Raw genomic sequence first — 24819 nt, 5'->3', positions numbered from 1 at the left:
AAAGCCCTCCCTGTGGAGAAGTTCAGTGTTGATACTTGATTAATGAGCCCATATGTTAAGCAGAGTTTCCTTATTTATGTACATAGGAAACAAGATTTTTGTGTCTTTGGGGTCAGGTTAGGGAAACCGCAAAACTATTTATAGCTGCCATCTTGAGTGATGCTTGTCAAAATAGACTTCTCTATTATTTTTTTTCCGTAGACTCCTAGAGTTCCAGAGTTGCACAGTATATTTGTCTTGATTATTGCATTGATCTTTAATAGGTATTTAGCCTCCTTTAGAAAGGCAGCATAACCAAAAGGTAGGAATTATCCCCTATTATTCTCATGTCTTCCTTGTCCAGAAATGGGGCAGCTGGGAATAGTCTCCTTGTAGCGCAGATGGAGCCTATTATTTATTTATTTGAAAATAATTTTGTGGGAAGCCGAGGTGGGAGGATTGCTTGAGACCAGGAGTTTGAGACCAGCCTGGGCAACATAGTGAGACCTTGTCTCTACAAAAAATTTAAAAATCAATAATTTGGGGAGAGGGGAAATGGGTAAATGCCTCTGTTTATTTTTAAATTTCGGTTTACTGTTTTGAATAGGTTCTACATTTACACGGTCAAAATTCAGAATATACAAAAGAACTTACAGTGAAGTGCCTCCTAGCCCATTTCCCCAGGCACCCAGTTCCCTTCTCCAGAGCCACTGCTCTTAGTAGTTTGTTGTATAGCGTGCAGAGATATTCTGTCCAGTACAAGCCAGTACATGTGTGATTGTATCAGATGGAGCCCTTTGGAGGCAGAAGAGGCAAGTGACATGTCGGGTGGACCCTGTGTTTTTAACATGAATCCCCTTTCTACTGGGCGTGTGAAATTACATGAAATGCTGCAGAATTGAAAGCATTTTTTGTTAGCAGATTATGACATTATAATCAGCCCACTTGTAATTGCCAGGCCTCTCCTGAGATAAGCCATTGGCCCGTAGGGAAGACACTGAACAGAGGCCCTGGCCATCAGCACTCAGGTCTGACTTTCCTGCCTCTCCCTGGGATGCCTGGCCGGGCCACTTAACCTCCTTCGGCTTTGGGTTCCTTGACTGTACGGTTATAACATTAGATCAGGTGATTCTGTGGTCATTGCCAGCTGAAAAACAAATCTCTGATAGGAAAATGAGTGGCTTTGTATTTAAAAATATTACAAAAACTGTTTGGTTCTTTAGCTAGAAGTTTTTAGGTATTTAAATAAAGCCACGTTTTAGAATGACAGCCAAATTAAGAGCAGTTTAGACTGGGTGCAGTGGCTCATGCCGGCAATCCCAGAACTTTGGGAGGCTGAGGAGGGCAGATCACTTGAGGTCAAGAGTTTGAGACCAGCCTGGCCAACATGGCAAAACCCCGTTTCTACTAAAAGTACAGAAATTAGCTGGGTGTAGTGGTGCATGCCCGTAATCACAGCAGGGGAGGCTGAGGCACGAGAATCACTTGAACCTGGGAGGCGGCGGTTGCAGTGAGCCGAGATTGCCCCACTACACTCTAGCCTAGGTGACAGAGCAAGTCTCTGCCTCAAAAAAAAAAAAAAAAAAAAAGCCAGTTTAAGAATGAGTGTTCTAGCAAAAGCTTTTGAAATTGAGCACTCATTGCATATACCTGTCAGGATAACCATTTAGAGAGCAAGGTCTATGTCTCTCTCATGTCCCCAGTGCCTTGAACATAGTGTGCTTTGATTCATTAATAATAATATGAACAGGCTGGGCATGATGGTTCATGCCTGTAATCCCAACGCTTTGGGAGGCTGAGGCACGCAGATCGCTTGAGCTCAGGAGTTCGAGATCAGCCTGGTCAACATACCCCATCTCTACCAAAAATACAAAAATTAGCCGGGCGTGGTGACGCAGGCCTGTAATCCCACCTACTTCAGTGGCTAAGGCAGGAGAGTTGCTTGAACCTGGAAGGTGGAGACTGCAGTGAGTCAAGATCATGCCACTGCATTGCAGCCTGGGTGACAGACTGAGACCCTGTCTCAAAAAAACAAACAAAAATAATAATAAGCAGAACAACAACAACAGCAATAATAATAATAGCAGCTAACATTTACTGAATACTTACAATGTGTTAGGTACTTGATATATTTTCTTTAGTCAACAGATAGCCCCAAACTGAAACAGAGATCATCATACAACTAATACCTGTGAGACCAGAACCTGAACCCAGACAGGCTGTCTCCTACCTGTGTAATTTGCCTGGAGGGAGAAATTAATGAATGATGATCTGAAAAAGATCATTGAGAATGGGTATCAAGTAATAATGAGAAAAACACACACTGTCTTCTGTCTTCCAGAAAAAACTGCCTCTGACAGCTCTCGCTCAAAATATGCAAGAAGCATCGACTCAGCTGGAAGACTCTCTCCTGGGGTAAGAGTTGCTGCATTCAGAGTGCCAAGCACCATGTAGGTTGGTGGAAGTGGCTGGGCCAGGTGGTGTATGTAGGACCTGTGAGAGGAACTGTGAGCGTTGATGGCATGTCTCATCCGCTAGGAGACCGGCTGAGGCTCCTTGGGAGAAAGTGGGGTCAAGGCCACCAGGTTGCTAGAGAATCTTCCTTTTAGTAGGTGTCAGGCTGGAGTTGGATGGCAGAAAGGGCCATTAACAAAAAAGCAAATGATAGGGTCAATCCCTATTCCCCTAATCTTGGACAGAAAGAATGTGGTCCCTTCTGTGTTCCAGGTGTTGGCTCAGATTTAGAAACTCTGACCAGACCCTTTTAGTTCTTAGAGTCACATCGTTTACAGGCGGTCACCAAAACATCCATGGTAGTTATCTAAAAAGAGTGTATTTTCTGAATTACTTGGATCTTTTTTTTTTTTTTTACAATTGGCATGTATTCTTTAAATAATTTATATAAGTAAGAACAAAGCAGTTTTTATTGTAGGAGGGAAGGTATACCGTTCTGTCTGCTCCCGCAGCAAGGCTGTTCTCTAGCCCTGTCTACTCTCTCTGGCTGTGACATGGGCCCTGCTTCCCAGCAGGATGAGGCCTTCAGACTTTTCAGTCCATTTCTCAGCGTCTACAGTTCTCTAGCTGTCCTAGAACAGTTTCCTCCCATTCGTCACCATTCCTTTCTCCTGTCTGCTTCCATGTTTGGGGGCCCTGGGAGGAGGGTGACCTGTGCCCACCTGCCAGCATCCTCCTTCCCTCCAGCCTGGAAGTTTTTCCTGTTTGTGCTTCCACATTCTATGGCCATCCTCATCACACCAGAGTGATACTGCATGCTAGCATGGTTATAAGTGTTTTCCAAGTAATAGCTCATTTAATCCTTAAAACAACCTAGGAGGTAGGTCATATCAGCACTTAGAAGCATGTTAACACACAATATCACTCCCATTTTACAGACGAGGATACTGACAGAGAGGGCAGGGAAATTGCCTGAGACCCCACAGTGGGAGAAGAGCAAAGCCTATATTCAGACTTGGGCAGCTTGGCACCAGAGAGCATGTTCCTGACTACGACACCATGGCCACCTCACACCAGGCAACATGCATTTCTGGTGTCGAAAGAACCCCATAGAGAGCTTGCAGGGGTGGAGGGGAAGGAAAGGAGAGAGGGAGGAGGGAGGGATAGAGACTGCGGAGTTACATCACTGCACGTGTACTTTGTATGATATCAGCTGCATGTTCGCAAGCAAACTAAAAGGAAACATGATATTTATGTAACAGGGCCCTTAAGTGTTAGCCAGCTAGCTCATCTGCATAGCAGAAAGGGAGCCTGGCCGAGGCTGGACTTGCAGACATAAGATAACATGGAATGAACTTAATGTCTAATTTAAAAGATTTTCAGAGTGTTTTGTGAACACTTGGCTTTCACCTGATTTGAGAATCTAATTCTTGAGTAATTTGTTATCTCACTGTTCACACATCCGTCTGCCACCCACACACACAGAGTGCATCCCTGAGACAGTCATTTTTATTTTAAAGCACAAATCTGTGGACTCATGTTTTAGGCAGCATCCTACATTTATAATATTTTCAAGGCTCGTTAGGTAGCAGCCTAATGCGTTCCTGTTGTATGGCAAGCAGCACTGATCCACACGATAATCCAGTGCCTGATTTAATGAGCACGTGCTCGTTGTTGGGGGTCTTGTTTTTAAAGGAAGATGCTGGAGACGTGTGGAGATGCTGAGAATCAGCTGGCTCTCGAGCTCTCCCAGCACGAAGTCTTTGTTGAGAAGGAGATCGTGGACCCTCTGTACGGCATAGCCGAGGTGGGTGCTTCACTGTGCAGCACGGAGGAGCCGAGAGTGGTGTGGGCTGGACAGTGAGTGTTAAAATTTTAACAGTAGTTGCTGGCTTTAACATACACTTCTTTTTGGAAATAAGGGGAGTCAATTGAAGGTACAAAATCCTTTGCCTTGGAGAAAAAACGTTTGTAAATACTTTAAAATGGTTAACCTAAAAGCCCTGAAGTGCATCCCATTTGGTATGTTCTTATTTTTAGGTGGAGATTCCCAACATCCAGAAACAGAGGAAGCAGCTTGCAAGATTGGTGTTAGACTGGGATTCAGTCAGAGCCAGGTAACAGACAGCTTGAGCCAGCAATGCAGCATTGTGTCCCATTCCCACCACGGGGGAGAGGAAGACCACTGACAGTGGACACAATGGAAGTGCTCGCCAATTCGTGCATTTGACCCCCAGACTGGGTGCCAGCCTGCCAGCACCTCCTATAGGCCTTGTTCTCCCAAGCGTGGCAGTGGGGATGTTGTTAGAACATCCTGTTCTTAGTGAGCCAGCAGTGAGAGGAAATCATCTAAGGAAAATGAAGTGAGTATATTTAACGGAAGAGGGGATGGTGGCAGTTCTGAGAGCACAACTCAGAGTGTAGGAATAAACACATCTGTGGCCCTAACAGCTCATGAGAGTCCTGCCGTGTCACAAACCCTGTGTACTTGTAATACCTTCAGTACCAAGGAAGGAGGCACTCACATGGCAGGAACTCATGTAAACCTATGTAGCCAAATCAGCACTGCTGATGTGGGGACTGATGTCAGCAAAGGAGTCTGTCAGGATTCAGAGCAGGACTGCTGCCTCTGCTCTGTCCTTGATGGAGTTTTTTGGCTTTTTTTTCTTTTCTTTTCTTTTCTTTTTTTTTGAGTCAAGGTCTTGCTCTGCTGCACCAGGCTGGTGCGATCATAGCTTACTGCAGCCTCAGACTCCCAGGCTCAAGTGATCCTCCTGCCTCGGCATCCCAGGTAGCTGGGACTACAGGCACATGCCACAGCATGGTGTCTAGCTGTGTTGCCCAGGCTGGTCTTGAACTTCTGGCCTCAAGTGATCCTCCCACCTTGGCCTCCCAAAGCGCTGGGATTACAGCCATGAGCCGTAGTACCTGGCCCTCAGTGGAGTTTCTATCAGTGACTTACATGGCTTTCTTCACAGGCATGTGACAGTTGGGAATAGGGAAACAGGCACCACCAGCCTCAGTCCTGTTTCCTACTTTATCACAAGGGTTGACAAACCTCTTTTGTAAACGGCTGGATAGTAAATCTTTCTGGTGCTGCAACCCAGTTGCTCCCTGTTGTAACTGCTTAACTCTGCTGTTGTAGCATAAAGGCAGCTATAGGCAATGCATACATGAATGAGCATGGCTGTGTTCCAATAAAACTTTATTTGCAATGTGTACAAATCAGTTGTGAAGATGAGTCCTGATTTAAGAAATGTTGAGATGAGAAAAGGTATATTTAGGAATTCACACATGGTGAAGACTCTGCTAGTGCAATTATCAAGTAACTTACCTCTTGCCACATGCCAGGGATCAAGCTACTTTCATTTTATGTCAGCCCATTTGATTCTCCCACCAATCCCTGTTCATTCGTTCATCTGTGTTTTCAACTGATATCAATTAGGTGCTCAGTGTGCACCAGACTTTGTGCTAGACTCTAAATGCATAGGCCTTTCCATGTGACTTGGAGGGAACAGGGTAGAGGTTAGTGTAACATTCCCTACTTTTGAGAGGAGATTTGTTTTACAGATAAGGGAGGGACCTGCATATATTATCTATATGACTTGCTTTGTGCCTTCAGGAGCATACATTGTAGTGTTAGGATTCTGACAGCAAAGTCCACAGTCTCCTGGTCATGTGTACATGTGATGTTCCCTGTCACCTGGGCTGGAGTGCAGCAGTGTGATCATAGCTCACTGTAACCTCAAACTCCTGGGCTCAAGGGATCCTCCTGCCTCAGCCTCTCGAGTAGCTGCACACCACCACACCTAGCTACTATTTTTTTTTCTTTTTTTTTTTTTAAGATAGAGTCTCTCTCTGTCAACCAGGCTGGAGTACAGTGGCACAATCTTGGCTCACTGCAACCAAGATGCTGGGTTCAAGCAATACTCCTGTCTCAGCCTCCTTAGTGGTTGGGATTACAGGCATGCGCCACCACACCTAGCTAATTTTGTATTTTTAGTAGAGACAGGGTTTCACCATGTTGGCTAGGCTGGTCTCGAACTCCTGATCTCAGGTGATCTGCCTGCCTTGGCCTCCCAAAGTGCTGGGATTACAGGTGTGAGCCACTGCACCCAGCCCCAGCTTTTTATTTTTAGTAGAGACGAGATCTCGGTATGTTGCCCAGGCTGGTTTCAAACTCCTGGCCACAAGTAAATGTCTCTCCTTGACCTCCCACAGTGTTGGGATTACAGGTGTGAGTCATCACACCTGGCCTGTACGTGTGATTGGAATCCTGTGTAGCTGGGAGTGCAGGCCACCCTGTGATACATCTTTGCTCAAGAGAAGGAAAATATTCTAATGATTAATTAAACAAGGCAGCAAATGCTCCCTCACTAGAGTTGGTTGAGCAGTATTATAGGTGTTTATCTGACAGGAGTTTTGCATCTTGAGCGCATGTATCCCATAGGTGATTTTAATACTGATTCTTCATCTTGCATTCACGGTCTTGTTCACTTAATCACAGTAGGTGTTGGAGAAGCTGAAACAATTGAGTATTTCCACTTTTTCTCATTCCTTTTGCTTTTCCCTGGAGAAAAAAAAATGGTAATACTTAAGTAGGAATCCATTATATGCCAGACATCATATGTGTGTGCACACGCACACGTATTTTTCTCGCCTTTCCTCCTTATGACAGTTCCACAAGGCAGACAGTGTTTGTGATAGTTTTGTAGATGAGGCAACTGAGATGCATAGAGGCGAAGTCACTAACTAGGTCACATAACTAGTTAAGATAAAGCTGAGCTCCAAACTTGGACATGTCAGACTCTGAAATCTATGCTCCTTTCACAATATAGCATCTCCAGTTTAGCTTTGGCAGACTTGCTGAAGCCTTTTGGTGGGGGAATGTGTCATGTCAGGAACACGAAGTGGGCAGAACATAGCATTTTGGGGCACTGCAGCAGTCTAGAAAGTTTAGTAAGTAGCTAACTTTTTTTTTTTTTTTTTGAGACAGAGTCTCACTCTGCCACCAGGCTGGAGTGCGGTGATGCGATCTCGGTCTCGGCTCACTGCAAGCTCCGCCTCCTGGGTTCACGCCGTTCTCCTGCCTCAGCCTCCCAAGTAGCTGGGACTACAGGCGCCCGCCACCACGCCCAGCTAATGTTTTGTATTTTTAGTAGAGAGGGGGTTTCACCGTGTTAGCCAAGATGGTCTCGATATCCTGACCTCATGATCTGCCCACCTTAGCTTCCCAAAGTGCTGGCATTACATACGTGAGCCACTGCACCCGGCCAACATGGGCTTTCATGCTGCATTTTATAACAGCTGTGTTTACATTTAAAGTGATAGAGCTTTCCACAACACCAGACATACCCATTTTCAAACAGAAGGTCAAAGCACATTTGAAAATCAGAACACATTGTTTTCTATGATTATTTCCCACTTATCCCCTATTATTACTATAGTTTCTTTTTTTCTTTTTAGTGCTTTCATAGCTATGGATTGATACCTACATTATTATTATTGTTGTTGTTTGTAGACATGGAGTCTTGCTGTGTTGTCCAGGCTAGTCTCAAACTGCTAGCTCAAGTGATCCTCCCACCTTAGCCTCCCAAAGTGTTGGGATTACAGGTGTGAGCCACCGCACCCAGCCTCATAGCTACACTATTGAAGTTCTGGCTTTTACTTGCTGAAAGTAATCCCAGGTCACAGATGGTAGTATGGTGGTAGAAAGAGCCACAAGGAGTTCTCAAAAGCAGGAGCTGATTCCCAGTGGCACAGGGAACATTTCAGCTCAAAGCAAGAGAGCAAGGAGAGCACCTTGCTCTCCTCTGGTGGCAAGGATTCCGTGATTGGCCACCACAAGAAAGGGGTTCCATGGATTTCTCTCCAGTAGTAGAGTTTGTGTGAGACAAGATGTGGTTGGTTATGCTCAAAGCAGACCACTACTCCTAGCACTATGAGAGTCCTGTCACGGTGGGAAGCTGAAGTCTCCTTTTGCCTGCTTCTGTTCTTAGAGGATAAGCTCAAGAGAAGTTGGCATCCTGGGCAGTGATACCCCTTCCAGGTAGAATCAGTTTTGGGGAAGGATCTATCTCCAGTAGGTCCTGCCTCCAGCTGTTGAGTATACACAGCTGGTTCTCAGATGCTGGCAACCCCTTTGTTTTGCAGGTGGAACCAAGCTCACAAATCCTCAGGAACCAACTTTCAGGGGCTTCCATCAAAAATAGATACTCTAAAGGAAGAGATGGATGAAGCTGGAAATAAAGTAGAACAGTGCAAGGTATGAGAATTCCTTGATAAATGTATCTTTTCGGTTTTTGCAAATGAGGGATGAAAGTTCAAATGTAAGTTATTTAATGTTTTAAATAATTTCTATCAGAATATTTTGAATGATTTGAAAGGTAGGTTTTATTTTCTTCTTTCTTATTCTCTAAGACTATATTATTTTATGATCAGAATAAAACATTTTAAATTTCAAATAGGATATTTTTGGGTTTTTTTTTTGTTTTTTTGAGATGGAGTTTTGCTCTTGTTGCCCAAGCTGGAGTGCAATGGCGCAATTTGAGCTCACCGCAACCTCTGCCTCCCGGCTTCGAGCAATTCTCCTGCCTCAGCCTCCGGAGTAGCTGGGATTACAGGCATGTGCCACCACACCCGGCTAATTTTTTTGTATTTTAGTAGAGACGGGGTTTCTCCATGTTGGTTAGGCTAGTCTCAAACTCCCGACCTCAGGTGATCTGCTCACTTCGGCCTCCCAAAGTGCTGGGATTACAGGCTTGAGCCACCGTGCCCGGCCTCAAATAGGATATTTTTGAAAACTTGACAAGATGTCTAAGCTTACTTAAAGATGAAGTCAGAAAAAAGGAAAGAAAACCATAGCAAAACATATAATAAAGTTACAGCAATTAAAAATGCATAAGAAATGCAAAAGTAAGAAAAAAGAAGTAAAACTGTATAAGAAGCATTAAAATAGATCAGTGAAATAGTATAGGTTTTCTGGAATGAATGCTATAATGTAAGATTTCATATACAGTAAATGGCTCATATGTCCTTGGAGAAGATAAGGATTATTTTTAAAATGTTGCTTGAACAATTGGTTTGTAATTTGGGAGAAATAGAGCTTTTATCTCATAAATTACAGATTAATTAGATGGTCAAGTGATCTCATTCTCTCTGCATCCACCTGTGTAGATAGATGTTCATTCTGAATGTTATTTGAGGTGGAATTATTTGAAATGGTAAAGGGAATAGGTCTTTGGGGAGTCTCTAGACAATCTAGAGTCTAAATCTGGATTGACTTAGACTTTTGCTACTCTTATTTTTCGTTGTTTTAAAAAAATTGTTTTTTTATTTCCTGCTGATATTAAGACTGTTATATTTTACTTCATTTAGGTCATGACATACTTTGCTTTTCAAAATAGCAAACCTTGATCAATTAACTGCAATTAAATGACTTGTTTAAAATAATATAGTGGGTAGAAATTAAAACTAAACTCACAAAGTTATGCCTTTGTTTTAAAAAGTTTTTATGTTTAAAAGATGATATTCAGATAAATGCTTCTACTAAAATAATGTCACATTGGCTTATTTGTGGTCTGAAGAGTTGTAGCTTTGTCAGTGTCATTTACCCAGCAGTCTTCTTAATATCTGGTCTAACCTAGATCTTGGCTATTGCCTACTTACTGCACACAAATCTGGGTAGAGGTTTAGGAAGTCATCGTGGTCTGATGTCTCTTCTCTCAACTTCCACACTTGTCAGTATTTCAAATGGTAAAAACTTATGAAAATATTTTCTGCCTCCTTCTCTCTTTATGCTTACCTTGTGGGTAATTTCCTCAGATCTATGTTCTGTTTCACTGATTCTCTCTTTAGCTGTGTTTGATCTGCTACTCAAAAAACATTGAGTTTTTAATTTCATTGACTGTATTTTCCATTTCTGAAGTTCTAATTATTCAAATCTGCCCTTTTTTGATACTACATTATTCTTTCCTAGTGTTTCTTTCTTTTAAATCATTTTAAATATACTTATTTAGTAATTTCTGTTAATTCTGTTTTCTGAAATTCTCAGTGAGAGTGGTAGGAGTCTGCTTATGGTGGATTATTTCCTCATGTGTTTCGTAATTATTGTGAACTCATTTTAAGAGGGGCTTTATCTGTGGGACCATCAGGGATTGGAAATGAGACTTCCCAGAGAGTATTACCAGTCCAGGTCCATTTTTAATTAAACTTAAATCAGTTTGGGGTTTCTGGGACCACATGTCAGTAAATTTAAACTTTAAACCCTCCTGAAAGCAGGCCTATGTTTGTGAAATCTCTTGGCGAATGTTTTTCAGACCTAAAGCCCATTCCAAAACAGACATACTTCCCCATGATTTCCATGTGATGCTAAGTGCATTTGTTCTGATCTATTCTTTCATTGAGAGTACAGTTCTTCAGGAATCTTATCTTTATGCATGATATATGTGTACTTGTTTCTCCTTACCAGGCCCCAGGGCTTCAGACACCTTGGTCACCAAGACTGGCACAAATCTGCCCCAGGTCATCCCCAGCTTCCATTGATGCTTAGCATTCCGATTTTTTCTTTCTTTTTGCTTCTTTTTCTTCATTCTCTCTTTGTGTGTGTGTGTATGGTGGGGTTGAGGGGAATCAAGGAATTTACTTTATTGCTTTCCCAGTTATTATAAAAGGATGTTCATTACTTCTAACTAGCATTGCCAAGTTTTTATCATAAATGGGAGGCCCTTCACGTTAATTTGTGTACCTTGATGCCAAAAACAGTAGTCATTACATTAAAAAAAAAAAAAAAAAAAAAAAAACTCTCTCTACATATATATTTTCTGGCATGTAAATTTTCATATATATATGTAATTCCTATGTATATTTATATTTGAAGATTGGAAATATGTACCTAATTGCCTGATCTGTCACTTAAAAATTTTTTTTGGCGGGGTGCAGTGGCTCACATCTGTAATCCTAGCACTTTGTGAGGCTGAGGTGGGAGGATCACTTGAGGTCAGGAGTTCAAAACCAGGCTGACCAACATGATGAAACTCCATCTCTACTGAAAAATAGAAACATATTAGCTGAGCATGGTGGCGTGCACCTGTAGTCCCAGCTACTCAGGAGGCTGAGGCAGGAGAATCACTTGAACCCCGGAGATGGAGGTTGCGGTGGGCTAAGATTGCGTCCAGCCTGGGCTACAGAGCAAGCAAGACTCCATCTCAAAAAAAAAAAAAAAAAAAAAAAAAAAAAATTTTTTTTTACTTAGAGACTAGGTCTTGCTCTGTTGTCCAGGCTGTTCTCAAATTCCTGGCTCCAAGCAATCCTCCCACCTCAGCCTCCCAAAGTGCTGAGATTGTAGGTGCGAGCCACCACACTCAGCCTGTCACTGTTCACAAAATTATTTAATTTTTATATATGTAATTCATTTACATTAGGTAAGGTATGAAAAAGTGTAAAACAGTATACTGTGAAGTCTTTCTTCTACCATTATCCTCCTCCTGCCTAATTTCCATTGCTCCCAATAGATAATAACTGCTACTAATTTCTTGTTTTTTTGTCAAGACATATTTTTATACATATGTGACAGTAACAATATGACATTGCTGAGTGTGGTGGCTCACGCCTGTAATCCTAGCACTTTGGGAGGCTGGGGCAGGTGGATCACTTGAGGCCAGGAGTTTGAGACCAGCCTGGCCAACGTGGCGAAACCTTGTCTCTACCAAAAATACAAAAAGTGTGGTGGTGCATGCCTGTAATCCCAGCTACTAGGGTGGCTGAGACAGGAGAATTCCTTGAACCCGGGAGGTGGAGGTTTCAGTGAGCCAGGATTGTGCCACTGCACTTCAGCGTGGGTGTCAGAGTGAGACTCTGTCTCAAAAAAATAAATAAAAACAAAATAAAAATATGACATACCCTTCCACCCACCCCCCCGCCTTTTTTTTTTTTTTTTGGAGATGGAGTCTTGCACTGTTGCCAGGCTGGAGTGGTGCAATCTCAGCTCACTGCAAGCTCTGCCTCCCGGATTCACACCATTCTCTTACCTCAGCCTCCCAAGTAGCTGGGACTACAGGTGCCCGCCACCATACCCGTCTAATTTTTTGTATTTTTAGTAGTGACAGGGTTTTTTACCGTGTTAGCCAGGATGGTCTCGATCTCTGGACCTTGTGATCTGCCCACCTTGGCCTCCCAAAGTGAGCCACCACACCTAGCATTTTTTTTTTTTTTAAGACAGTGTCTCGGTCTATCAGCTGAGCTGGAGTGCGGTGGCACATGATCTCGGCTCACTGCAACCTCCACCTCCCGGGATCAAGCAATTCTCCTGCCTCAGCCTCCCGAGTAGCTGGGATTACAGGCGCCCGCCACCATGCCTGGCTAATTTTTGTATTTTTAGTAGAGACAGGGTTTCACCATGTTGGCCAGGCTGGTCTCGAATTCCTGACCTCAGGTAATCCACCCGCCTCAGCCTCTCGAAGTGCTGGGATTACAGGCGTGAGCCACCGCGCCCGGCCATTCCACCCCTTTTGTAACCCAAATGTTAATACACAATAAGTAATGCTCTGTACTTTGCTTCTTAACCAGCTGTGTTAAAAATATATCTTGGAGATCTTTCTTTGTCAGTCATGTAAGAAGCTTCCTTATTCTTTCTGTATGGTTGTACCAGGCAGTTGATGGACATTTAATCTGTGGCATTTTCCATCACTTTTTCATCTGAGAGCTCACAGAGATTGTTCTCAGATGCCATTTTGTTTCACTTTTTTCTTCAATAACCTCTTCTCTTCCATTTACCCAGGATCAACTTGCAGCAGACATGTACAACTTTATGGCCAAAGAAGGGGAATATGGCAAATTCTTTGTTACGGTAAGCACCTTACCTTGAGAAAATGTTAAAGCATTGGTAAAATGGAGTCATTTTAGCTTTTTTGCAAAAGATTTCATTTTTAGTTTTGCTCAGCCATTGTGTGTGTGTCCATCTGATGCTAACGTTACTTTTGTTTTTGAATGTGGGTCTGTTCTCAGTTATTAGAAGCCCAAGCAGATTACCATAGAAAAGCATTAGCAGTCTTAGAAAAGACCCTCCCCGAAATGCGAGCCCATCAAGGTAATGTAACCCGCGTGCGGCTGATGCTTCCTTCTTGCCTCTGCCACCTCTGCCTGGGTTCTTCTTCACCCTGACTCCTCTGCATGCACGTCCTTGGGATAAAGCTTCTCTGCCTAGGAGGGTACTGTTTCCCGGCATAATTTCATCTTCCTTGCTGCATTCTCTAATTTCTTCCAAACCCAAATTAACACACTAATGCAACATTTGTAGTTCTTCTGAAACCTTCAGTTGAAGAGAAAGCTGGCCTCTTTGGGAGTGCCTGTGTGTTTTCCCATCTTCTGTAGGCTTGAAAAAGTCCAGCATTGAATGATCCTTTTCCACAGGACTTAATTCTGGCCATGTGACTCCAAGAGCATCCATTCTAGGGAAAATATTTTGGACTTTCCAAAAGAGAAGCCAGTACTTGATGCCACATCACGCACGTCACACTTAATAATAAGTGTGGTTGAATCCTAAGACCGTGGTCACTTCTTTCAGACTCCTCCTTTGTCTTTATACTAAGCTTTTGTTCTTATCAGCATTAATATTTCGCCTGTCATATTCAAGCACACTGCAGATTTTATCTGCAAGTTAGGTGCAGACTGAACTTTCCCCTTATGTTGAATTTTAAGTTGGGCATCTAAAGCTGCTTTTTTTTTTCTCCCTAAAGCTTTTGATGCTATGTCTCTCTGATTTACCATTAGAGCATTTACCAGCAGAGATGAGCACAAGCTGTTGAGTCAGAAATTGCTCGGCCATCTTTGGATCTATTTCACCTGTGGTGTAGACCTGACATTTGGAGCTTATGCTCCTCTGCAGAACCATTGGTCTTGAGCTGAAAGGGGATCAGGCTAGGTGCTGAGTGGGGTGGCTTTGTGATTTTGAGACTGAGCGTGTGTCTGTGTGTGTTGTAGGGGGGATGCTTTGTGGATGTGCATACATACCAGCACCTTCAAGAATGCGACTTCTTCTCCCCCTAAGTTCCAAGAGATCCTCACAGGTTCTGGCTTTGTGCCTGAAAATTTTTGGATTATGGAATTATAAAATTTTATGTCTTGCCTGACCATATAGTCAGATCTTCAGCATTCTCAGGGGCAGTGTGTCTGATTTTCTCAGCCATTGCCCTTGCCTTCCCAAATAATCAAGATTATTAGTTCATGGAGGATGGTGTTGAGTCACAGTGCAAAGGAGTGAGGTCTCTGGAAAATGTTCCCACCTTCCTAGGGACAGACTCTTGCTGGGCAAGTTCAGAGCACCAAGAAAATATATTTATGAGATATCTGCTGTGGGCTGGGCCCCGCATAGGACAAAATAGTAGACAAATCATCATTTTAGCCTTTGAGTGGCTGAGACTCTGATTTGAAAGAGTTGATTAACAAGAGGAAAAATGAGAGATTGGATTTTTTTAGCATTTTGTTTGTTTGTTTGTTTGTTTTAAAGAGACAAGGTCTCACTCTATTGCCCAGGCTAGACTAGAACTCTCATTCTATTTTTTTCCCAAGGGTATTTTCCCTAGAGAAATACATCAGGAAGCCATGGAGAACGGGGATGGGGCAGGAAAGAGGTTAGGATGGAACAGCCCGTGTAGGAAGTGCGTTTTGTCCTTCTTGCTGAGGTAACCCTTCACCGAGTTGCAATTCAACCCCTCCCACCTCTGCCTGTCCTTGTACCTGCCTCTCATCTTAGTTCTGTCTCTTCTTTCCTTGCTGTCTTCTCTGTTTTCAGAAAGACTTAGCTTGTCCTTACTATATAAAAAAAGTGTGACCTCCCCCCACAGCCCCCTCACCTCTGTGGACTCTGGTGTCACATTCATGGTCAGTTGGTGGTAATCTGGTACCTTCGTGACCTGAACACAGTGTCCCGTTTAATCTGGTTCTCCTTCATTTTTTCTGGTGGGTACTTCAAATGACCCCTTCCTGCCTGCCATCTGCATTTTCTTACCACCCTCCTACCCCTGAATCCTTTGCACTCTTGTGTCTACCGCCAATCCCTCTGCTGTTTAGGAAAAAAGAGCAAAGCATACTGCAGTTTTCAAAGGACCAGCAACCACCCGTCAGATCCTGGCATTTGACCCAGCATGGGCCATCTCTTCCTTATTCATTTTTGTCTCCTCATGCCACTCGACTGTCTTCTTTCATTGTGAGGACTCTGCATTGCTCCATTTCTTTTTAAAAATTTTTCTTAAAGAAGGATTATATTGCTCTATTTCTGTCTCCACCCCAGAAGTCAGCCTTTTCTGAGGTCCAGGTCCACACCTCTGTTCTCTCCCACCCTCACTTCCTCGCACCCTTTTCCCTAGAAATCCCCTTACGTGGACAGCTTTGCCTCTTACCTGCATTTTAATCCTTGCAGCCTCTTAAGCATCGGTTCCCTTTGATGAACAGCACTCACCTTAAACTCAAAAAGCAAACCAGTCCTCTCCCCATAGCAACTGTCCCTTTCTCCCTTCTTGTCTCCCTCATATCATCTTTCTCCAAGTGATTCAGGTCTTAACCTTGGAACCCTTTTCTCCTTCCTCTCTTCCATCCAATGCCTGGGTTCTGTCCATTTCACCCTAGGCTCTGCCATCCTCTCTTCCCTGGCCCACTCTGCTCCATGCTCTCACGGCCTTGGCGTGAACTTGGGATAAGATGTAAATTCCCAGACTCACAATTTCTGATCTTTTCTCAGCTGATTGCTCCTCACAAAGATGTGTTTGGCCATGTTTCAGCCTGTTTAATCTCTGTCCGTCTCACGAGACCCCCTCCATGGAACCTCACTTCCTTTGAGAAGCCTTCTCTGACAACTGAAGCCAATGGCAAACACTTTGCCTCCTGAATTGTGCCAGCATTTATAGTCTGCACCAGAAGTCGCAAACAGCCATATCTCATTAAAAATTGTTAAAAGTTGGTTGTCATCATGTGAAAACCAGATGGTTTGATGTAACAATCCCAATTTCTGGCTTCTGAAAGTTAAGAACATCTGGCAACATTGGCTTTGCTTTCCCATGTGGCAGTGTTGGTTTGGTGCGGAGGAGTGGTTATCGCCTATTGGCAGATCGTGCACTCCCAGCAGGATTCGTGCCCCTGTGCTACCTATCCGGCTCCTCTAGACAATTGCATTTGCAACCCTTGTCTATACCATCGATCTGCCATGACTTAGCAAACATGTCTTGTCTTGTTATTGACTGTTCTGTGTTTACATGTGTGTCTTATATTCGCTTCACAATTCAATCGCCTTCTCCCTGAGGGTGGGGGATCTCTGTGAACTTTACATGCCTCCTGCAGTATCTGACACATAGTAGGTCTGTTGTTTGAGAGGCCAGTGCCTGAGGTGGAATTTGCCTTATGACTTGCTTCTAGGTCAGTGGTTCTCACTTGCACCCTCTGTCAACATTATACCAGGCTTGGGGGTGGGGTACACTCTGTCCAGTGTTTACTAGAAAGTTCTAGCAGAGGTTTGAAGCATGCCCGCCCCTTAATGTTACAGGGTTGGGCTTGTGGTGAAGGCAATGGCAGGTGTCATTTGCAGAACTCCCCTGGGTGATTCCAGGGCATCCCCTAGTGGAAGGCTCACGTGGCCATTTTCAGCCTGTGTTGTAAATTATTGCTTTAGATAAAAGGGACAAAGTATTTCAGGTAAGGTTTGACCTCTGGGAAGGTCCAGACCCCCAGGTGCGTTTTCTATTGGAAATTTCCCTGGCTGGGGCCGGGCCAGAGACGAGGAGGTCTCCCCACAATTCTGAGAGTGGCTGGTGGCCTGCACCTCATTTTTGTCCCCCACCTTCCTTTCCCTCACCCCTTTCTTCAGTCTTTACCTCTCGCTCTTTCCATCCATTTTTACCTTTTTGCAAGCTCTCGGTTCTATGGATTTGTGGGATTTTATTTTTCTTCCTTCCCCATGTGCAAATCTACCCCTGCTGTGACATGGGAGAGAGTGTAAGAGGACACACCAGAGTACATACTGCCTTCTTCCAACCCAGCTTTCTAACAGCAGAGCTGCTAAGGGACCAATGGCCAGTAAAGGTGCAGAGAAGGACATGAACCCTTCCTGTTGTTGGAAAGATATAAGTGTTTCTCCCTGGAGCAGTTTTCACAACTGATTTGCCCTCCTTTGCTTCTGCGAGCTGCTCAGATAGCACTAGATCTCTGCAGCTTGCACAGGCAGACCAAACTCAACCAGATACTTCTTATTCTAATTCATATGTCCGTTCTCTAAATTCTTCTTTCTGTTTTACTGCTTCATTGTATTTGTGCTAAGCTGCCTCATGACCTGAAGATAATCTAAAATACGGCTTTCCTGCCATCAGCATAGCCTTCAGCTGCTGTAGGGCTGCAGATACTGCATTTCTTTCCACTCAGAATTTTTCGGAGCTGTTTGGGGATGCAGCGTTCTGAAGCACTGCATGCCGCGGAGATGTCGCATCTGATGGAGAGTAACTGCAACGTGGAGGGTTCACGTTGGCCATCTCCAGTCTTGTAGGACAGATGCTTAACTTGTGTTTGAAATTTTCAGAGATTATTTCCATTTTTGCATAGCAAAGAATCTATTTCTTGTCCTCTAGCTAGAAGGCTTTGCATGGCTAGAATAAATTTCTTTTCAACGAAACAGTATGCTCTGGCGAATCTTCCTTTTGGTGCAAGGCAGCCCACTAAACCCGCTGGCGTGTGTTAATGAAGTGTGGTGCAGGTGCAGTGCACCACTGCAGCTTCTGGGCAGCCTGAGTTGGTGCCATCTAGGTGCGCTCAGGCTTCTGTTCCACAAGTAACTGCCCCAGCCTGGTCCATAGTTTGCTGCTCCAGTAGATGGCAAATAACAAAAGCAAATAGAACAAATGTATCCCCTCTTCCCACAGCCTCAGCTACCAGTCGGCTAGAAAAGCCCATTGGGTAGTTGGGGAGAAAATAGCTTGTTAATGCCGTGAGTTTGTTGGATGTCTAACTGAACAATTTGCTGCTCTAGATAAGTGGGCGGAAAAACCAGCCTTTGGGACTCCCCTAGAAGAACACCTGAAGAGGAGCGGGCGCGAGATTGCGCTGCCCATTGAAGCCTGTGTCATGCTGCTTCTGGAGACAGGCATGAAGGAGGAGGTGAGGGGAGCTTCGTGGTCCTGTGCACCAAGTCTCCATGCCACTTGTTCTGCCCAGAGCACCATGCTTCCCGCCAGCCCCCTGTCCACCCCCGCTTAGTCATACAGCCATTGTCCGTTTTGTGTAGAACAGTGGCTTTCAAGCTTTTGTCACCACAATCCATATTTTAAATTGCAACCCTGTTCCTTATGATACCTATCTGTCTATGAATGAAACAAAGGTTTTACAAAACAATGTTTACCTTTCCTGATTGTGGTACACCCTGACCTCTTTGTGTCCTGTTTGATCGTTTCATTTAAAACTCTGGTTGTGATTTGTGACAGTAGATTTCATGACGCACTAATGGGCTAAGGAGCTTTAGTTTACATTTGCATAGTATTATGCAGTTTTTTTGGCTGGAGATCATTTACATACTTGATTTTACGGGATTCTTACCCCAAATCCCCGATGAACCAAATAAGGGAGTTTTTATTACTCTTCTTGTATAAATAAGGAAGTCAACATGCGGGGAGTTTACACCAGGTCAGAGCCAGAATCAAAATGCAAGGCTTTTTTTTTCCTTTTTAAAGCTTTGTATTGAAATAGAACGTACATACAGAAAAGTGTACATATCATAGGTGTACAGCTTGATGCGCTTGCATGACTAAACCCACCCATGGAATCGGCACTCAGATCAAAGAACACCCCGGAAGCCCTCCTTGTGTTTGCTTCCAGCCACTCCGCTTCTAACAGCCTACATTGGTGCTTCTTGTCTGGGGCCAGATTTGCTCCCCAGGAGACATTTATCAAGGTCTGGAGGTATTTTGGATCATCACAACTGAGAAGAGGAGGTGTTACTGTCATCTAGTAGTAGAGGCCATGTGTATTCGTCCATTCTCACACTGCTATAAAGAACTACCTGAGCCTGGGTAATTTATGATAAAAAGAGCTTTAACTGACTCACAGTTCCACAGGCTGTACAGGAATCGTGGCTGGGGAGGCCTCAGGAAACTTACAGTCATGGCGGAAGGCGAAGGGGAAGCAGGCACAGTGTTCATGTGGTGGAACAGGAGGGAAAGAGCGAGCATGCGCACAAAGGGGGAGTTGCTACATACTTTCAAACAACCAGATCTTGTGAGATCTCACTCACTATCACAAGAACAGCAAAAGGGAAATCCACCCCCATGATCCAGTCACCTCCCACCAGGCCCTGCCTTCAACACTGGAGATCATAATTCCACATGAGATTTGGGTGGGGACACAGAACCAAACCATATCACCATGGATGCTGCTAAACATCCTACAGGGCACAGGACAACCTCCAACAAAAAATCATCCACCCTAAAATGTGCATAGTGCTGAGGTCAAGAAACCCTGCCTAGATTAATTTTCTTCCTGCCTGTCCCTGTGCTTGGGTACATGCTCAGCCCTCGTCATTCCTCCTGACAGCCCTGCAGGGCAGGCAGTAACACCGCTTTCATAGACAGGAGGTGAGCGGAAGTCAGGAAATCCCCATCAGAACACACTGCCACTTAGTCTGAGTGTCCCAGCCTGCACTTGATGCTGATGGCTTTTCATTATCTTTAGGGCCTTTTCCGAATTGGGGCTGGGGCCTCCAAGTTAAAGAAGCTGAAAGCTGCTTTGGACTGTTCTACTTCTCACCTGGATGAGTTCTATTCAGACCCCCATGCTGTAGCAGGTGAGCACTAAAGAGTGTCTGCAAATCAAGTCACCCTCAAGGCGGTGGGCAGGTTCTGTCTCAGACAGATGGTCAGTTAAAATCCAATTTCAGTTATAGGTTTAAGTGACAACACTGAAGTGGCCTCTTGCTACAATTCCTTAGTGTATATACGATGTAATGTACACACGTGTCTTCTTTACTCCTTTTTTGTTTTTCTATTTTGATGATTAAAGGAGAGAGTAGCTTATAATGCAAATATTTGGAGACATATTTGTATTTTCTTCCCATCTTTCACAGTCTCCCCCCACCAAATTCCTGTCTACCTGGAGAAATTATGTCTGCTAAGGGGATGACTTTAAAACTAATTTTATTTGTAATTGATCTATTAAAACTTTTTTTTTGCAAGAGATTGAATTTGTTTTATGAACATTTTAGTTTCTAACAACTCTTGCCAGCTTCTGATTTGTTATATACACCTTGGAAGATCGTAATTGAGATCATTTCAATTTGCAAAATGACATGTCCCAAGATTCCTAGCCTTACCCCTTTTTCATACTCAAAGAGAGTGTTAATGATTTCAGGTGCTTTAAAATCCTATTTACGGGAATTGCCTGAACCTTTGATGACTTTTAATCTGTATGAAGAATGGACACAAGTTGCAAGGTAAGTTTAAAGAACACAGAGTTGTAAATGTTAAAGGGAATGATGTGATGTTGTGCCCTATTTGCAAATCATTTTATTCTCAGGGATCATAAGATTAAAATAGCATATTTGTTAAATAATACATGTCTCAGCTCTTATTTATGTTTAGAATAAAAATATCAAGTATTATAATTATTAGTGTAGGAAAGTCACCACGTAGGCATTGGTTTAAGTTTGTGTTATTTATGTGGATGAAGACATAGAGTGGTACCCACATTAATGGATTTGCAAATTTCCAGCCCCCTTTATGTTGAAGAAAGCCCTGTAACTGGGGATAGGGGTCATATTGACCCGTGGCAGTGTGCCTTTTGAGCTGTGTGCAGGCTCACCTGTGCAATAATACGGTTGGCCTTTAAACAGCATGGGGATTAGGGGCATTGATACCCTACATAATTGCAAATTCAAGTATACTTTTAACTCCCTCAAAACAACTAATAGCATACTGTTGACTGGAAGCCTTACTGATAACCTAATCAATGAACACATATTTTCTATGTTGTATGTATTATATACTGTATTCTTACAATAGATAAGCTAGAGAAAAAGTACTATTAAGAAAATTGTAAGGAGGAGACAATCTGTTTACTATTCATTAAAGGGAAGTGGATCATCTTAAAGGTCTTCATCCTTGTCTTCATGTCAAGTAGGTTGAAGAAGTAGAGAAAGTGAAGGGGTTGGTCTTGCTGTTTCAGGGGTGGCAGTTCATCTGTGAGTTTTTTCAGATTGTCAGAGATCTCCAGGAATTTTCCTATATGTTTATTGAAAAAATTTGCATATAAGTGGATCTTGTGTTGTCAGCTGTATAATGATGACATTAATATTCACTGAGCATTTTCTTGTGCTAAGTACTATGCTCATCTTTGTAGCTATTACCTCCTGTAATCTTTAATTAACATTATAAAAGGCAGATGATGTTGTGATACACATTTTACAGAGAGGAAACCGAGGCTTGGGAGGGAATAGGGCCAGGAGAGTGGCAAGTAATTGGCAGAGCTAGAATTCAAACCAGACAGACCCAAATGCTATACGCCTCTACTTTGTCCCTTTCCCTCCGCCCTCAGCTTCAGTCTGTCTAGGAACAGTTGATTTTAAGCAGGACAGCTTTGTTTAAAAAGCCTAGAGGCTTCTGCTTGGCTGGCCAGCCCACCTCCTCGTCTTTTTTCTCATGGTGCTGACTCCCCTCCTCTCCAGAGTGCCTACTCCTCACCACTAAGGGAAGAGGAACAAATCTCACCTCTGTTCTGTCCTCTTCCCCGTCTACGGACATTGCCCGTGTTCCCTACAGGCAGGCCATGATCAAATAAGAGCCACTTATTTCTGATCAAATAAGAGCCACTTATTTCTGATCAGTTACACTTCAGTGGATGTGAGGCCATCACTTGTGTCTTTAACCAGGTTTTGCATTTGAGCTTTTTTCTTTTCTTTTTTTTTTTTTTTGAGTTGGAGTCCCACTCTGTCGCCCAGGCTGGAGTGCAGTGGCACAGTCTAGGGTCACTGCAACCTCCACCTCCCTGGTTCAAGCAATTACCCTGCCTCAGCCTCCCGAGTAGCTGGGATTACAGGCGCACACCACCATGCCTGGCTAATTTTTTGTATTTTTAGTAGAGACAAGGTTTCACCATGTTGGCCAGACTGGTCTTGAACTCCTGACCTCAGGCAATCTGCCTGCTTCGGCCTCCCAAACTGCTGGGATTACAGGCATGAGCCACCACGCTCGGCCGCATTTGAGCTCTTCTTTGTAATTGTGGAATGAGAGACTTTGTCCCTGGTAGATGGTGAGGTTTTTAATTTCAGAGACAAGTTCTTAGTCATCACGTATCCTTGGAACCCTGCCTGGGGCCCAGCCTGCTGTCAGTATTAATGTTTATGGGACAGAATTCAGTGGAATCCAACATCAGTGTTAGAGGAGAGTTGTGGGATTTCTTTTATTGGCTAGCCTCCTACCCAATAAAAGATTTCCTTGTTTATTACAAGGAAATAAACTTGTAAAAGAAGGCGTCTATCTGTTGGTATATTGATTCTATAGTTGAGAATTGTCGATATGGGTGGGCTTCCATCCCAGTAACACATCGACTGTCCTCTAAAGTGTAATTATGTTTAATCCCTATCCATGTTCTCCAGAATGGTTCTGTTCTGGAGGATATTTCAAGTTCAAAGTGGTGTTATAGAGGCCCCTCTAACACTCTTGGTCCCTAGTGGGCAGAGTTGGCTGTGCTCTACAGGCTCCTCACTGCCCCTTTTTTATGTCTCTGCAAGTTTGTACGTTGCGCCTGTGGAGTGCAAGAGCTCTTACAGTTGCTTCACAACAGAAATGGGCTGCTTGGTGTGCAGCCGGTTTGCAGTATTGCAAGCAAGGAAAGACTCAGAGGTCTGGGTGCCTGGGAGCTCAGCCCCCTGATCTGTGGCTGGGCTGCTTGAGGGTAGGAGAATTTGGGCTCCGTGAAGCCATACATCAGTACACACTTTTTCTAGACAGAATTTTCAGTAGTGTCTTGTCTCTTCTGTGCCAAGCATTGGTGGAGGTGGTTTTGCCACAGACGCCTCAAAATTGTTCAGCAGCATCAACACTTACCCTGTTTTGCACATCCAGAGATTGAAGGTTAACCAACTGCACAGAGTTAAACAGTTAATTGGTATTTGACTCTAAATCTGTTTATTTCCATAGCCTGGGCTGTTTTCCAACTGTGCTTTCTCTGTCAAAATGGAGGCCTCATTTTTAACATAGCATATTAATAAGATATTACTAATTGGTGTCTTAATAAATTGTTGTACTTAAAAGTTTTTGTTCTCAGTGTGCAGGATCAAGACAAAAAACTTCAAGACTTGTGGAGAACATGTCAGAAGTTGCCACCACAAAATTTTGTTAACTTTAGGTATGTATGATTGAGCTACAATGACTCTGGAGTGAAGATAAGTTTAATGCTCAGCAGAGAAGTCATTTAATTCAGGCATACTTGGCACATTAAAAAACAACAACAACAACAAAAAAAACACATCACTTTGGAGAGTAACTTGGGGCTACTGGGAATGGGATTTCATGTATATTATGATGAATTTGAAGCATCAGTATCATGCCTGACATTAATACGTAAGTTGGCTTATCATTTCCACACTACAGCTATTAGCAATAAATTTCTTGTGAAAAGTTTGAGTGACTGTATGTTGGGTTTGGAGTCCAAATCATCCAGTATGTTAAAGGCAAAATTAATCAATAGTTGTACATTCTGTAATGTCTTTTATATGTGCTACTTTATTTTAAAGTATAAATCATGTTACTAAATAAAATTTCAAGGAATGGAGATTATATATTGCTTTGTGGAATAACTATGGTTTTAAGAAAATTTACCATGGGACAAAACTTCCGTAATGTAACTTCTGTTTTCCTTTTGACTTAATATGTAACTTTGAACAAGTATAGAGAAAAGGAAAACGTGGCCCCAGGTGATAAAGTCACTCAAAACCAAACAAAGAAAATTTTCTAGAAAGTCCCCCTAGAAAATTTTCCTTGTTTGGTTTTGAGTGACATTAAGTGACCAGTCAGAATACTTTACAGGTGATATACCTGGAATGTTACTTGTCCTTAAATTCCGCCTTTGGCTCTCCCAGTAAGCTAAGCTACATACTCCCTTTTAAATATTCCCTTTGATTAATTTAACTCACCCAGCTTGGAATTACAGATACTCTTCCTCTATTCAGTGTATGTGGTGAGAACTCAGTACTTCTTAGTATGTTGAGAGTTTGGCTCTTTATTTTGTTTATTTAACTCTGTAATTGTTACTAATTGATTTTTGAATAGGGAGCACATTCCCATGGTTCAAAATTCAAATGGTATACAATGAAAAATCTCTCTCCCGTTCCAATACCCTAGGCACCCAGTTCCTCTCCTGGGA

General features: G+C 43.2%; 1 protein-coding gene across 10 annotated transcripts in view; it reads left to right on the top strand.

The window, feature by feature from the left end:
• ARHGAP17 (Rho GTPase activating protein 17) overlaps window positions 1–24819 on the top strand; it is a 103103-nt gene that overhangs the window by 49425 nt on the left and 28859 nt on the right. For 9 of the 10 annotated variants that reach the window (XR_010137734.1, XR_008514446.2, XM_054533669.1 and 6 more), the window contains exons 4-13: window positions 2321–2394; window positions 4129–4240; window positions 4474–4550; window positions 8587–8698; window positions 13211–13279; window positions 13438–13519; window positions 18440–18567; window positions 20134–20245; window positions 20809–20890; window positions 23722–23802. Coding sequence is in view for 8 of the 10 variants with exons in the window: in XM_054533669.1 (XP_054389644.1) it covers window positions 2321–2394; window positions 4129–4240; window positions 4474–4550; window positions 8587–8698; window positions 13211–13279; window positions 13438–13519; window positions 18440–18567; window positions 20134–20245; window positions 20809–20890; window positions 23722–23802 (929 nt within the window). In the remaining 2 variants the exon portion in view is untranslated. The remainder of the gene's footprint in view (window positions 1–2320; window positions 2395–4128; window positions 4241–4473; window positions 4551–8586; window positions 8699–13210; window positions 13280–13437; window positions 13520–18439; window positions 18568–20133; window positions 20246–20808; window positions 20891–23721; window positions 23803–24819) is intronic. The other variant, XM_063717219.1, reaches the window with a different exon arrangement.

The sequence above is a fragment of the Pongo abelii genome, chromosome 18 (genome assembly GCF_028885655.2).
Source record: "Pongo abelii isolate AG06213 chromosome 18, NHGRI_mPonAbe1-v2.0_pri, whole genome shotgun sequence".
Taxonomy (NCBI): Eukaryota; Metazoa; Chordata; class Mammalia; order Primates; family Hominidae; genus Pongo; species Pongo abelii.
Note: the sequence above shows the minus strand (reverse complement) of the source record. Positions and strands in the feature narration are given on the sequence as shown.